The sequence below is a fragment of the Rousettus aegyptiacus genome, unplaced genomic scaffold, assembly GCF_014176215.1.
Source record: "Rousettus aegyptiacus isolate mRouAeg1 unplaced genomic scaffold, mRouAeg1.p scaffold_m13_p_11, whole genome shotgun sequence".
NCBI lineage: Eukaryota > Metazoa > Chordata > Mammalia > Chiroptera > Pteropodidae > Rousettus > Rousettus aegyptiacus.
In genome coordinates, this window is record NW_023416286.1 from 43,358,573 (window position 1) to 43,374,883 (window position 16,311).

Consider the following 16,311-nt stretch of genomic DNA (forward strand, 5'->3'; position numbering starts at 1 on the left):
ATTTCTTGAATTCCAAACTCCAGCTTATTCCTTAGATTTGGGAAATTCTCGTCCACTATTTGTCTGAAAATGCTTTCTAGTCCCTGTTGCTTTTTCTCGTCTTTGATGATGCCTATTATTCTTATGTTTATTCTCCTAAGGGTATCAGCTAGTTCTTGTATTTCTCTTTCATTATTGTTCATTCTTCGGTTTTCTCTCTTCTTCCTTTTGATTTATTTCTAGCTTTCTGTCTTCGATATCACTGATACTTTCCTCCATTTGCTTGACTCTATTTCCCAAGCTTGCTATTTCATTTTTCAACTCTTGCAGTGTGTTTTTGACCTCCAGAAGACCTATTCTGTTCTTTTTGAGGATTTCAATTCCCCAGCTCTGCTCATCTAGTTGTTTTTTCAATTCCTGAAATTGTTGATATGACTCGTTTCTGAACTCACTGCATTTTTTCAGAAGTACCATCCTGAATTTTCTGTCATTTAAGTTGCATATTTCTATGTCTGTAAGGTTATTTTCTGGAGATTTTTCTCTTTCTTTCTAAGATGCCTTGTCACCTTGGTTGTTTATGGTGTTTAATGGACTATTTCTCCTTCTGGGCATTAATATAAGTGTATTCTGCTGTTTTTCCAGAAAGAAGATTTATTATATAAATGTCTCTCTTTAGCCTGTTGCAAAGAAGGCACTTTTCTTTTGGTTTCCAGTAGGTGGTGTCTAAGCCTCTTGGATCCCTGCTTTATATAAAACCTTAAGAATGTCTTTTTTTTTCCTTATAGATGTTTAATCACACTCTCTACTCTCAGTGTCATTCCCTGTCAGTGTTAGTGACAGTTTTGGTGGCATTTGCTCAGATTTCCCTGGGCTCCACTGTGTTTGATCTCAGAGGATATGGGGGGAGAGGCCCTCTGGATTGGCAATTGGCAGCTGTAACTCAGCCTCGGTTTTGCAATAGCAGCCAGTAAAAATCAACTGTTGTTCCTCTGCTGTCCTGCTTCTCTGCTTTCTGCCCTGATGACTGGACCCTGTGGCTGGCCGTGTGGAGCTCACAGCACTCTCAGGCAGTGCTGTTCAGGGAAGATGCCACACCTTCTCTCTTCTCCCTCCTCCTACAAGGAGCTCTGGCATGTGTGAGAGGCAGCTTCTTTATTTCTCCTTGTCTACCACTGGACACTTGGGGTTCTAAACTGTGGTAGCTCTTATATGCAGATTTCATGCTCAGATGTGCTGGTGTGCATTTTGTGTGTATTTTGTTGAGTTTTAGATGATCAGTTTATTGTTGTTTCAAGGGGAGAGATATGGTAACATCTCTCACTCCACCATGTTTCTTCAAACTCCTCCAAAAAGTTTTGATCTGTTGTATTTTCATTCTTATTTTTTTATGTATCTCTTGATCTCTTATTTCATATTTTATATATTTCAGTGCTAGATATTTAAAAAAATAGTTTATATCTTTTTGTTGATACTTATACCTGAAATTTATTTCAGATTTGTAAGGTTGTTTCAGTACTTGGAAATCAATTAATTTAGTCTACCTCATCAATAGACTAAAAAAAAATCATATAATCATATCAATAGATTCAGAAGTGGCACTTGACAATATCCAACACCATTTATGATTTTAAAGAAATATAACAAACTAAAAATAGAAGGAAACTTCCTAAACTTGAGAAAAAACATCTATAAAATACCTATAGTTAATATCACCACTAGTGGTGAGAACTGGAATGCTTTCCCTCTAAGATCAGGAATAAGACAGGAATGCAGCTCACTACTCCTATTCAGCATTGTACTGGAAGTGCAAAACATAACACCAAATGCTGTGAGGATGCAGAGCAGCAGGAGCTCGCTTTCATTGTTGATGGGAATGTAAGATGGTATAGCTGCTAGAGAAAACAGTTTGGCAATTTCTTACAAAACTCAACATACTGTTATCATATGATATAGATATTATTCTCTTTAGCATTTACCCAAAAGAGATGAAAACATATCCACACAAAAACCTGCACATGAATGATTAGAGGTGCTTTATTCAAAATTGCCAAAAATTGGAAGCAACTAAAATATTATTTATTAAATGAATGGATAAACAAACTTGGGTAAATTCACATAAAAGATTATTGTTCAATGATTGAAAAGATGAGCTATCAAGCCCTTAATGACATGGAGAAACTTAAGTGATTAGTGTAAGATGCCAGTCTCAAAGGCTAAATTTTGTATGATTTCAACTCCATCATATTATGGAAAAGGAAAAACTATACAGAGAGTAAAAAGATTATTGATTGTCAGGGGTTTGTGTCTTGCTCACATCAGTACTCATCAATTTTTTTTTTTTTAAAGAAATGCTGCTTGAACAGCATTGTATTCTGCCTTAAAAACAAACCAAAAAACAAAAAAAACTAGTTTGACTTTCTCTCCTAAAACTATTTCTGATGTCAGAACTACCAAATCAACTCAAAAATTTATGTATTTTTTAAGTATTCACTTGGAAAGTAGTATAGTTACAAAACAATACTTATTTTTCTCAAAACATTTTTAAAATTATTGGAATTTAAATCCGTAATAGGGAATAAAAGCATATAATAGCATTAATTTTATTTTGAACATGTCATTGTCATTTGGGTTAAAGATACTATCTCAAAAAACAAAACTTATCTAATTTTTTTCTCATAAGCTCATTTTAAGAAATAATGAGCTTTGGTGTACCAGTTTCTTAAATTTGTATTTGCATTTAGATAATATGTCAACAAATTACTGAAAAGATCAAAAGAGTGAAGAATTAACTTAGGCAACCTTTTTTTGTTTTTGAATTTAGTATCCAAAGAGGATAACTTTAGAGGCATTTTCAGTTGTTATGATGCAGTTGCTTGGAATTAATCTGGGATTGACATATGATGACATCTATAATTGTTACTGTCCAGGAACTACATGCATTATGAATCCTCAAGCAATGTAAGGTGTTATTTTTAACAAATCTATATTCTCTTGGGAAGTGTTTGTAGTAGTCCTTGATTAAAATCTCTTGCAATATAACTTGAGTAAGTATATTTTTAATAAATATTTATGTGCTTAAAGTTTATTAAAGAAAATGCGTATTTCATATTGCAGACAATGTGCTTAATAGTTTATATTCAATGGTACAGTATAGTATAGTCTTGAGGTTAAATTTATTTATTCAGTCTAAAAATATGTAATAAGCATTTACTGTGTGACTGATTGTATGTTTGTCTTACCAGTGGTTAACATGATAGATATGTCCTAAATATATCAGTCCATCACGGATAGAAAATTAAAAAGTGCTGAGAAGAATAAACAAAATATAAACAGGTTATGATAGGCACAAGAAGGAAATAAATAGAAAATACATGGGGAGAGGAAAATTTCTAATAACGCGGTCTACAAAAGTTTCTCTGAAGAAATAATTATTAGGGACCTGAAAGGGAAGGAATGAATCTGGTTATGTAAAGAACTTGTTGAAAACTTTTCGGGTAAGCAAGTGAGTGATATTTGGATAGCAAGAAGCTTGAGGAGCTCAACAAAGTGGAATAGGAGATTGGAGGGTGGGGCAGAGATAAACATGAAAAACAAAAGAAATAGCTGGGACTATAAAAAAGAACATATCAGGCATAAGGAAAAGAAAGTAAAATACAATGAGGCTAAAGAGGAATGAGTCTCAGGGGAAGAAACAGGAGGTAACATAGGATATGTAGAAATGAGCCTGATCCTGTAATAGTGATGCAGGAGTTGGAATTTTTATGATCAATGTAACAAAACACATTTTTACTTAATTATGAAGTGTGGATAATAAAAATTAAAATGAATGTATATCAGAGGGAACAACAATATAGCAATATTTGGGAGATGATTCTCATAATAATTATAACAATTAATTAAGACTGAGAGAAAGGGAAATGTCCAGAATGATTTGTATGATTTTGGATTTCATGATTTATTTACAGATATTGAAAAAAAGGCAAATATTTTAGAGATAGACAAAAAGGAGGTTAATCTTGAGGCAGTCTGTATATGTTACTTTGGGGGTGCTGAGTCATTCATTAGAGTTAAGTACACAATTATATGGGTCAGGATCTCAGAGAACAAGGGATCTCAAATGTGTGAGCCATCAGCATACTGATGGGATTACAACTTTCAACAGACCATTTAGAAAAGGTGAAAAAAAAGGTGAAAATAAATGCCTTAAGGTATAGCTTTGCATACTTCTCATATTTAAAGGCTAATTGAGGAAAAAGCAGTGACATGGAGGAGTAGGAATAGAAAAGAAGAAATATTGGGATAAAAACCAGGCTAGGATGGAATCTTACCTAGAGAGGACTGTATTTAAAGAATATGGGGGAAGATGGAAGTCAAATGGTAAAAGTATCGGCATGGTATTTTAGTCTATAAAATCTAATAACAATGAGGACATATAGCACTCGGATAATATTTTTAAAATACCATTCTTTATTAAGAGGAATGGGGGCACCTTGGAGAAATGATTAATTCGGGGGTTAAGGAAGAGAAAGTGCAAGTGAGCCTGGAACATCCTGTGTCAGAATATAGGCGGTGTTCAAAGAATAGTGGGTTTGTCAAAGGGACACAAAAGCCAGTTTGAAGGGCTTCCTTATAGCTAAATATATGATGATTTGAATGTCATAAGTAATAATGATAGTAATGTAAAATAGTCAAATAGGAAGACATGATCCCATATTTATATAAATACATAAAAGAATAAATTGGAGTTAGAAATGGGAGATTTCCATAAAACCAAAGTACTTCTCTCTAAATAATTATTAACTAATAAGAAAAAAAGTTTGACAGACATACCTTTAATCATCTGATCTTAGGGAATTTTATTATTAATATAATAAATTAAAATCATAGGACGTAGTGAAATAAACTTTCGTGATATGTTGCCAAGATGCATAACCTCAGTCTAATTATGAGGAAATATTTCATAAATCAAAATTGAGGGACATTTTACCAAATAATCAGCCTATAATCATAAAATTTTGAGGTTATGAAATTCAACAAAAATATAGATGACTAGTTTAAGGAGGCATGAAGATTAAGTGCAATGGTTGACTCCGAACTGGACTTTTTGCTGTAAAGTGGCAGTATTGTGATGAAGTGGAATTCTGAAAGAAATTTGATGATTAGGTGTTAGTAATGTCTCATTATTTTCTGATTTTACATATCTGTTTAAGGAGACTTTATTTCTATGTAAGAATTATACATTAAAATATTTAGAGTTACCAAAACATCTTGTTGACAACTTACAGTTAACTTTTTCAGGAAACAAAATTTATTCTTTGGACTCCATTTGTATTGTTTCTCTAACTTGGAGATTGTTACAAAATTAAACAAAAACTTAATAAACCGTACATTTAGATGAATAGAAATTAAAAAAGAAAAAAGAATCTAGGGCTTATGTATTTTATATACTTAATATGTAGATATTTTATTGATTAATTTTGTTATCAAAGAACAAATATTTCTGATTTTTTTATTAACACAATCAACTATCTTCTATTCCTTCAGTTTTCATTTAAATTTCCTAATATATTTCATATTCTTAAAATGATTATAATTATGATTTTGGAAATAATAACAAAAATAATAAATAATAGGTTGTACTTAAATAGAGCTTTTTGTGTGCCAAATACTGTTGTATTTTAATATATTCCAGCTCATTTCATCTTCACTTCCTCTACTTTCTAGATTTCTATTATATTCAGTTACCATAGAAAGGGACTCATTGCTTTTATTTATGACTTGTGTTAAGTCATAAATAAAAGCAAAAAAAGCCCTTTTGGCTTTTTTGAAACTGAAGTTGTACAGAATTAATAGTGCTATATTGAAGAATGTAACTTTGGAACTAATTTTATTTTATTTACCTAAGGAATATAATTTAATTTTAGACGTTCCCGTGGTGTAAAGTTTTTTAGCAGTTGCAGCATGAATGAATTTAAACATATAGTTTCACAGCCTGAATTTAAATGTCTTCAGAATCAAACAGTTTCAAAAGCGAACATCCAAGGAAAAGAAGCAAGTTGTGGCAATAGCTTTAAGGAAAGTCATGAGGAATGTGATTGTGGCCCTCCAGAGGTTCGTGACAATCATTAATATTTCATCTAAATATTTGTTTTTGTGTTTCTCGTATAGTCTTATAAATATAGATGTGATATCAAAGAGGAGGGATTTTTATTTTTTATTTTTTGATGTTGAGCTATTTTATCAGATATCTAAGATGAGGAGATATAGGGCATATGGTAACTGACTCATTCTGAATTTGAAGAGTGTAAGTATGGAGCAAGTATAGCATGGATTAAATAAGATTTTCATCATTATGTAACCATGAAGAGCAGCATCCACCTTTCTGTAGCACAGATATCAGTACCATCTCCTGAATTCCTCCCAAGTGACTGCGTTTGTTCTCTAAATTATCAAATGTGTATAATTGTTTACCTCCTCATCTCCTAATTTCAGTCCTTGCATCAGGGGGAATTCATTTATTTTAACTTGTTTTCACAGAATAGAATCAATCATAATCCTTGGTTTGTTATTGCTTTATTTGGCTTTTTGCTATTTTCTTTATTTTTCAGTTGTGCTTGGTAAAATGACTAATTATTGAATTTTGTTGTACCTGCCTTTTATATACATACGTATGGTGATTTTTTTTTTTTTGATAATCTGTATTTCCTAGAGTATATGAAAACTGTCTAATTATTAGGAACAAACTTATATATAACTTGATTGCATCCCAATTATAAATGAATGACCCGAATCTGTATTTTTACTAATTTTGATTGTCCAACCTCTCAGCATTTGAAGAAGCAGATCCTCCAGACCAACACATGTGGTTAGATGATTGCAGCCATATTAGTCTGTGGGAGAACCAAATCCATAAATATTAATCTGAGTGACTGTAAAATCCCTGATCCAAAGAAACCATAAAATAATTAACGACTGCTGTTGTTTTAAGCCACTAAGTATTTGTTATAAAGTAGCAGATAACACACACCATTTTATATGTATTTCTTTGCATGTCATAAAAAAGTTACATGTTTTCCTTTAAAGATATTTGGAAATATTTCTATAATTTACATTTAGATATGCAATATTCCACAATTTTTTTGTAATAAGGACATCAAATCGAAAATCACAATTTATTTAAAGATTGTTATTCCCATCCTGTGCTGAATCATAATATTGGTCATCAGTCAAGTAAACATTTATGAGTTTTTCTGTTTTTTTCTACACTTGTGCTAATATTCTACTATTTTAATTATTATAGATTTCTATTACTTCATGGAATATGATATTATATATCCCCCAGAATTGTTATTCAAGTTAATGATTATCTTGGGTGATGTGGCCCTTTGCATTTTAGTATGAATATCTGATTTGTTTTTTTATCTTTTTGCCAAAAAAAAGATAGAAGACATTGCGTTGAACCTTTAGATAAACTTAAGGTTCAGTAAAATGGATGTATATTTCTCCATTTTTTATTTGTTTAATTTTTCTCAATTGTATTTTCTAGTATTCAATATAAAGATCTTTCACTGATAAACTTTAACATTTTTATTGCTATATTTTTTCATGGTATTGTAAATCAACATTGAAAAGTTTTATCTTCTCTATTACTAATATATAAAAATGCACTAGATTTGTATTTTGACTTTTTTATAGCAATCTTGCTGAAATCAATCATTAATTTTATTAATTTTTTTTAGACCAGTGTTATTCAATAGGAATATAATGCAAGCCACTATGTATTTTATATTTTCTAGTAGCCACATTTTTAAAAAGTAAAAAGAAATAGGTGAGGTGAATCTATAATAATATATTTTGATTATTATATATATCCATTATAGCATCATTTCAACGTGTCATCCACATAAAAATTATTATTGAGGAATTTTTATTTCTTTTTAATATTTATTTGTTAATATGACATAAATATAATACATATATGTACACATATATATTTATAACATATGAATAAGGACACAGAGAGAGAGAGATTACAGGAAATGGCTCAACAATAATGGAGGGTTTGTCAAGGAGCTGAACTCACACTTACCAAGCCCAGGAGTCAGACAAACTGAAGGAAGATTTAGGAGGAAGGGAGAGCAATTGCAGACCCAACTGTCCTTCACTTCATTGAGATGAGTCAGCAGAGCTTCTTTAAGTTAATGCTGTATGAGTTTTGGCTTTTGTGATTTTGGGAATGGAGTACATGTATTTTGCTTATGAGGTGAATCTTTGGAGACCATAAGGTAAAATGTGATATGGTAACCCCCAAAGTTTCCCATATCCTAATCCCCATAACTTGTGAATGTGTTGGCTTACCTGGCAAAAAGAACTTTGAAGTTATGATCAAGTTAAGGATCTGAAGAGAGAGAGAGAGAAAGCCTTATATCATGTGTGTGGGTCCAATGTAAACACAAAGGTTCTTATTAGAGGGAGGCAGGCAGGTCAGAGTCAAAGGATATGTGACTTTGTTATATATAAGTGCTATATTGCTGGTTTTGAAGATGGAGAAAGAGCCCCTGAGCCAAGAAATGCAGATAGCCTCTAGCAGCTGGATAAGACAGCAAAATGGACTTTCCCTGGAGCTTCCAGGAGGAATGCAGAACTTCCAAAATCTTGGTTTTATTCCAATAAGACTCCTTTTGGACTTTTAACCTCCAGAACTATAAAATAATACATATATGTAGATTTAAGCTGCTAAGTTCATGGTAACATTTTACAGCAGATGTAGGAAATTAATATAAGATTGAACCAATTTTGTGTTACTTGTAATGAACAAACTCCTTGAATGGATTTAAATATTTCCTGCCAAACTGACTGCAGTTTTTCTGAGAACAGCAGTTTGGCTCTAATATAGCACACATAGATCCAATACATTGGGCATAATAATTTCTTCCAAGACATTTAGCAACCTCAGCAGTAGCATTTTGCTGACATGAGGTAAGGATCCAATTCTTAAGAAGCTGAAAGTAGGTATTATTAATGTGAGAAAGAGGTAAGTACAGGTAGGAACCCTGTAGGAGGGAATCAGTATTCTGAAGTGTTCAAAGGAACACCTAGTGATCTTCATCAAGTGAGTCAGTGATGTGATAGATTCCCAACCAGAGTAGATGCTATGGGTCTGAGGAAAGTTTACAGTAGACTTCTTTTATTTTTTCTTAGGTAGTAAAGGCAGACCTCTAGATTTAATAAAATGTGGCTAAAGGAAACCATATCCATTTTCAAAAGTTTATCTTGGGCAAATACTGTCTACCTCTAAAGTCAACATGTCTTACCGTGGTAGAATGGGTATTCAACCTTAGGGTAAGGGAAGTGGTGATAGTCCAGATCAAGATCGCCAAAGCATTCTGAGCTGTATTCATTTATATTGTTTTCCTTCTGACTTGCCGAGTTTCTTGAACTGTATATTGTTAATGTATAAGTGCTTACAGGCAGGGTAAATAAACAAAATGCCTCAGCAGAATTATATGCATAGAAACACAGCATAAACCAGAATGCACATATATGTAAAATTTTCAACATGTTAATAATAAAAATTATAAAATCGAACCATATAAATGCTTATTATCTTTGCCTGTTACCTAATTTTAAAATATTATTGTCAGTCTAGTAAAACATCATTCTTGAACTAAATAGATAACTGTATAGAAAGAAAGAAATCAGAATGCATTATTAAGGGCACTTACTATTTTTGTACTCCACGACCTAACAACTTTTTGAATTAAACTTTCGCATAAACTCCTGGAGCTATAAAAATAATAATGACAAAAATTTTCTTTTGAAACATGTTCTACAATAATAAAATACTACAATTTAGAAACCTCTATTTTGTCACAATCATAACTTGTAAATTCCTCAAATGATGTCTTAAATTAAATTTATTAGGCTGACATTGGTTAATAAAATTGTATAGGTTTCAAGTGTATAATACAATAATATATCATATATGTTATACATTATGTGTTCACCACCCAAAGTCAAATCTCCTTTCATCCTCTTTATCCTTTCTACCTTCCCTCCTGTTTTTTCCATCTGCTAACCACTAATGTATGTATCTATGAGTTTTTATATGTTTGTCTTGTCTTGTTTGTTACTTTTATTTTTATATCCCACATATGATGATAATCATATAGCTTTCAGCTTTTTCTGTTTGACTTATTTTGCTTAGCATGATTGTCTCAAGATCGATTCATGTCACAAATGGCTGTATTTCATCATTTTTATGGTTGAGTAATATTCCATTGTATATATGTACCACATCTTCTTTATCCATTCATCTGTTGTAGGACACTTTGATTGCTTCCATGTCCTGACCACTGTTAATAATGCTGCTTTGAACATCAGGGTGTATATACTTTTACAGATAAAGGTTTTCAAATTTTTTGGATAGATAGCCAAAAGAAGGATTGCTAGGTCATAGGTAATTCTAGTCTTAGTTTTTTGAGGAAACTTTATATTGTTTTACATTGTTGCTCTACCAATTTACATTACCACAAGCAGTGTGTAAGAATTCCTTTTTCCCCACTATCTCTCCAACACTTGGTTTTCACTAGTTCTGTTGATGATAGCCATTCTAACAGGTGTGAGTGATATCTCATTGTGGTTTTGATTTGCATTTTTCTAATAGTAAAGTTCTGCATCTTTTCATATGTCTGTTAGTGGTTGGTATGTCTTCTTGAAAGAGGTGTCTGTTCAGGTCATTTGCCCATTTTTTAACTGGATTGCTTTTGTTGTTGTTGTTGTTGTTAAGTTGTATGAGTTCTTTGTATATTTAGAATTTTAGCTGCTTATCAGAGGTGTTGTTTGCAAATATCTTCATTCAGTTGGTTGCGTCTTTGCCTTGTTGATTTTTTTTTTCATTTGCTGTGCAGAAGCTTTTTAGTTTGATATAGTCCCATTCATTTATTTTTGCTTTTGCTTCCTCTGGCTTTGAGGTCAAATTCATAAAATCCTTTCTAAACTCATGGTCTATGAATTTAGTACCTATGTTTTCTTCTGTTCAATTCATTGTTTCAGGTCTCATATTTAGGCCTTGATTCATTTTGAATTAATTTTGGCGTATGGTAATAGATAGCAGTCTAATTTTATTCTTTCGCATGTAGCTTTCCTGTTTTCCTAGCACCATTTTTGAAGAGATTTTCTTTTCTCCATTGTATGTTTTTGGCTCATTTGTTGAAAATTATTCACCCATATATATTTAGGTTTATTTCTGGGCTCTTAATTCTATCCATTCGTCTGTGTGTTTGTTTTTTTGTTTTTGTTTTTGTTTTTATTTATTTTATTTTATTTTTTTTTGCCAGAACCATGCGTTTTTGATTATTGTCGCTTTGTAGTATAATTTGAAATCAGGCAATGTGATACTTCTGTCTTATTCTTTTTCCTCAGGATTGCTTTGATCATTTGGGGGCTTTTGTGATTCCATACAAATCTGATGACTTTTTTGTTTTATTTCTTTAAAACATGTCATTGGGATTCTGACGGGGATTGCATTAAATCTGTATGTTGCTTAGTGTAATATAGCCATTTTAACTATATTGATTCTTCCAATCCATTTTCATGGAATATCTTTCCATTTCTTTGTGTCTTCTTCAATTTCTTTTAATCATGTCTTATAGTTTTTAGTGTATAGCTTCTTCACATCTTTGTTAAGTTTATTTCTAAGTATTTTATTCTTTTCATTGTAATTGCAAAATGAATTGTTTATTTTTTTCATTTCTTTTTCTGAAATTTTATTGTTAGTATATAGGAACACAATGGATTTTTGTACATTGATTTTGTTTTTCATGATTAAGTATGATATTAGCTTCGAGTTTGTTGTATATGGCCTTTATCATGTTGGGTTACTTTCTGCCATTGAATATTCTCAGGGTAAACCGGAAATGGGTTAAAATGTTTTTACTCCTTTAATTATTATGTAATATTAAAGTATACAAATCCCTTTTCTGAATAAGGGTTGCAATTTCCTGTTTCTGTCTCTATGTTAGTCTTCTTTATCATCATTTTGCATCTTTTTCGCCTCTTCGTTTTAGGGAGAATAATACCATTTAGTATTTTTTTTTTTAATTCAGGCCTTGTGGTGGAAAATTTCTTCAGCTTCTGTACGTTTGAAAAGATCTTTATTTCTTCACATCTAAAGGAGAACTTTTCTGGATATATTATTCCTGGCTGGCAATTTCTCTCTTTCAATCGTTTGAATATTTGATCCCACTCCCTCCTAGTTCATAGAATTTCTGCTGAAAAATCTGATGATATTCTAATGGGTTTATATTTATAGGTTACTGTCTTTTTATTCCTGGCTGTTTTGAGAATTTTTTTGATATTAATTTTGACAATTTTAATATAATGTCCTTGGAGAAGGATTTTTTTGGGTTGAGGAAATTAAGTGTTCTTTTTGGTTTTTGGATTCAGATCTTTCCATAGGTTTGAGATATTCTCGTCAACTGTGTGAATAATCTTTGTGTTCCCTTCTCCTTCATTTCTCCTCTGGCATATTCATTATTCTTATACTGCTTTTTTTGATGATGTAAAATTCTTCTTCTTTTTTTTTATTACTCTCAAGTCTCTCCTTCCATCTACATCATTATCAGATTATGTCTTCGCTATCACTAATTCTTATCTAGTCAGCTCTATTTCCTAAGCTTGCTGTTTCATTCTTTATCTCTTTTATGGATTTCTTTAGGTCCAGAATTTCTATTTGGTTCTTTTTTATTAAAGTTTCAGTCTCTTTGGAAAGTATTCCTTTTGTTCATGGTTTTATTTCTGGTTAATTAAACTGCCTATCTGAGTTTTATTGCATGTCATTGAGTTTTTTGAGAACTGCAATCTTGATTTCTCTATCATTTAAATCACATATTTTTATGTCCTTAAGTTTATTTTTGGGAGATTATTATTTTTCTGAGTTACCTTGTTACCTTGGTTGTTCATGGTATTTGATGGATTATTTCTCTACTAGGCATTTATGGGAATGAATTACACTTGAACAAATTTTATTATTTAGTGTGGTGCTACTTTAGCAAGTTGAAGAAGAGTCGTCCGCCCCCCCCCCTCCCCCCAGTATGTGTCTCACAAGCCTCTTGTTCTGCCTGGGCATCCAGGATCTCTGCTGGACAAAATATTCCCTTTATTCCCTAGGGAGATGGGTTTCTCCTTTTTACCAGGTTACTTGAATACCAGGGCTCCACCCCATAGGAGAATGTGGTAGGCAATGACATTCTAAGAACCCGAGGAGCTCCTGAACTCCTGGTGCTGCCACAGCAGCTAGATGCAGTGTTGTGCTGCCTGGGCACCCTCGAGGATCAGCCTCAGTGGATGGGGGTGAAGAGGGGTGGGGTGGGGGTGAGGCGCTGGTGTGTTTGTGGTTTTGCTTTCTTCCAGTAATGGCGACTACCAGACCTCAGCTGCTTCACCTCTGTATCTTCACCTATGTAGCAGGGATTAGCTTCAGTGTGCATCTGCCATTCATGAGCTGTCTCCCAGACACTTGCTGCTACATTTACTTCTGGTGCCCACTGCTAGCTCTGGGAGAGTGTGGGGTCCTGAGCCTTGGAAGGGTAGGGGGAGGTAACCAGGCTCCGTGATTGTTTTCTGCTTGGCAATGGTGGCTGCTAGAACATAGCTGCCATACCTCTATATTCCATCTCTGCCCCGATCACTGTGTTCTGCAGTAATATGTACTGATCACTCAGACAGGAATGCTCTAGGCTGGAGAGAGTGCACACCTCGGCCTGATTCTTTCTCCCTCCCCAAGTTCCCCAGGGGATCCAGGCTATCCATGACACCTGTCTCCACTCTTCACCTGTCTCCATTCTTCTTGCTTTCATCCTCCTTTGTTCATCTTATCTGCTCACTTTCAGATGCTTTGATGTGCGGCTCTCTCAGAAGTGTTTGTTTGTTAGGCTGGGAATCTTCTGTTAGATTATAGCTTTTCAACTTGCTGTAGTTTCAAGGGGAGAGATCAAAGGGACCCCTCACACTACCATCCTTCTTCCCCAAATGATACCTTGAGAAGACTCGATGTTATGGAAAAGTCCTTATGATGTATTAAATGAAAAAAAAAAAATCTAAAAATGTATTTTCCATATGTTTACAAAGCCAAAGAAGATTGAAAGGAATTGTATTAAATTTTAACATTTCAATTTTGGGGGCATGGAATCATGAATAATTTCATTACCATTTTTTTCCCTGTACTGAAAATATATTAAGTTAGAATGAAGTAGTGTTAAAAATAAATAAATAAATAAAGAAGTAACAACTATACTGTGATTGAATTAACTTAGAGACAAACTTTTGTATGTTTTTAACAAAATTATTTATTTGATTAAAAATTCTAATTATTTAACTTGATTATATTTGCTTTTAGCATTGTAGTCATAAAAAATGCTGTCATCCTGAAAATTGTACTCTGATTGGCCAGTCGGCATGTGGCAGTGGACCATGCTGTGATAAAAACAGTTGTCAGGTAAACATTTAAAATATTACATTAATTTGTTTCATGATTTTTTTTTGTTTTCTAATGCATTCATTTTTTTAGCTTTCAAAAAATTTATTTGTACACATATTTCAAATATGTTACTTTGTGTACCCAATTCATATACAGTTGATTTCAGAATTCGGAGAATGTTCTTAAATTTTTTCCAGGCTATTTAGCTCCACCTTTTGCTCTATTGTTCCAGTCTCTATTCAAGATCCATCCAGTTGTTGCATTCAATACAAATTCTAAATTATTTAGATGTTATGAATTCCTTTTGGTCACATCCGAATGAAGCTCTTCATCATCCAGCAACTTATGACAAAACTGTGAATGAGCCACTTAATACGCACTTGACATGCAATATTCAAATAAAAGATAGTCATTTCTTTAAAAATCTCATTTTGAAAATAGACAGAAGGAATCCATGTAGAATAGTTAGCAGTATGTATCATATAAAATCAGGAAGTCTAGCTTCGGCAAGGACCTCTAGCCTAGAAGTGAACTGAATCTTTGACTTCCCTTTGAAAGTTTTCCATTCAGTTTTTTTCTATAACCATATCTGAGAAGACATGGGGTAAGGTAATATTTGTCTTCTATGGATTGCTTCATTGTAGCATCTCATCTATTTTGAGTCACTTTCAGATGGATAAATACACAAGCTAATTAAAGAGATATTTTGCTTACCAGATCTATTTTTTCTTCTGCCAATGAAATCTCTCCTAACATTATTATACTTCATTTTACATTGTTCTTTTTAAAAACCTATTGTCTACTAATTAAAGCCAATGGGTATTTATTTTCAAGGTGCACGACTGTAGAGACCTGCATAGGCTTTCTACTTCCTAGCACTGAACCTTGTTACTTTTCCATTTTCCAGAGCCCTCATCTTGACCTCTGTCTCCAAATAAGTGTTACTGAGTAATAAGGCTTTTCTAAACAGTATATTCCCCTTTACCTAGATCCCAAAGGATAGTTCTTTAAAGTGGAGGTAATCGCTACATTTAGTCTAGTGAGAATTCACAGTATGAGGTGCTATGGAGGGCTTTAGGGAAACAGCTAAGTGTACTACATTAGTGTACATTGATTTTATTATGTGTTATAACATCAGTTTGGTTTCTGCCGTCATTTAAATGATCAGAGGTGTGTTACACTCTGCTTTCTTTCATTATTGGTCATAAACATAAAAGGCCTCCTATTTTCTTCTCTACTTTCAAGTAGCCTAGTTTCCACTGGTGCTTTTCTGAAATTTAGTGATCTGATCCAATTTTTTAAAAATAAAATTTAAATTTACGTGGACACAAATCCAAGTGTGAAGATATGGAAGACAATAGTTTAACCAATCGTTTTGCTGAAACATCACAGTAAATAACATGTTTCTAATCAGTACTCAGACATTTGTATATGTAATTTTTAAAAATGTAATTAGTACTGTATAATACCAATTATGTTTTGGTCAGTTGTATCTTGATGAATGGCCAAGCAAAGAAAAACAAACACTTATGAAGCTTAAGTAAAAGATGAGTCTAGCTCATGCTCAGATGAATCTTTGTTTCAAACAGGAACAGCAGAATTCTTATTCTGTACCTCTATTGTGTATACTTGCTTTTGTGTTGACAGTCCTCAAAAAAATTTCTTTGTAAGTGATATAGATAGCTCATTGTGCCCACCTCCTGGCCTTTCCAGGTCATAGAACAGTATTTCAGAAGAGTAGGGGAATTCTTTTTTCTACATGTGCTTTAGTCTTTGGTTCTGGAGGAAACCATGGTTAATCCTAAATTCCCACCACCGTACCAATCACTTTATCTAGGGAGAAGTGTTCTGAG

At 32.8% G+C, this 16,311-nt stretch overlaps 1 protein-coding gene across 1 annotated transcript in view; it reads left to right on the forward strand.

Moving 5' to 3' along the window:
* The window catches only part of LOC107501320 (A disintegrin and metallopeptidase domain 3), an 80,347-nt gene that overhangs the window by 37,457 nt on the left and 26,579 nt on the right, over positions 1–16,311 (forward strand). The window contains exons 11-13 of the mRNA XM_036228315.1: positions 2,801–2,937; positions 5,904–6,090; positions 14,378–14,476. Of these exons, the coding sequence (XP_036084208.1) occupies positions 2,801–2,937; positions 5,904–6,090; positions 14,378–14,476 (423 nt within the window). The remainder of the gene's footprint in view (positions 1–2,800; positions 2,938–5,903; positions 6,091–14,377; positions 14,477–16,311) is intronic.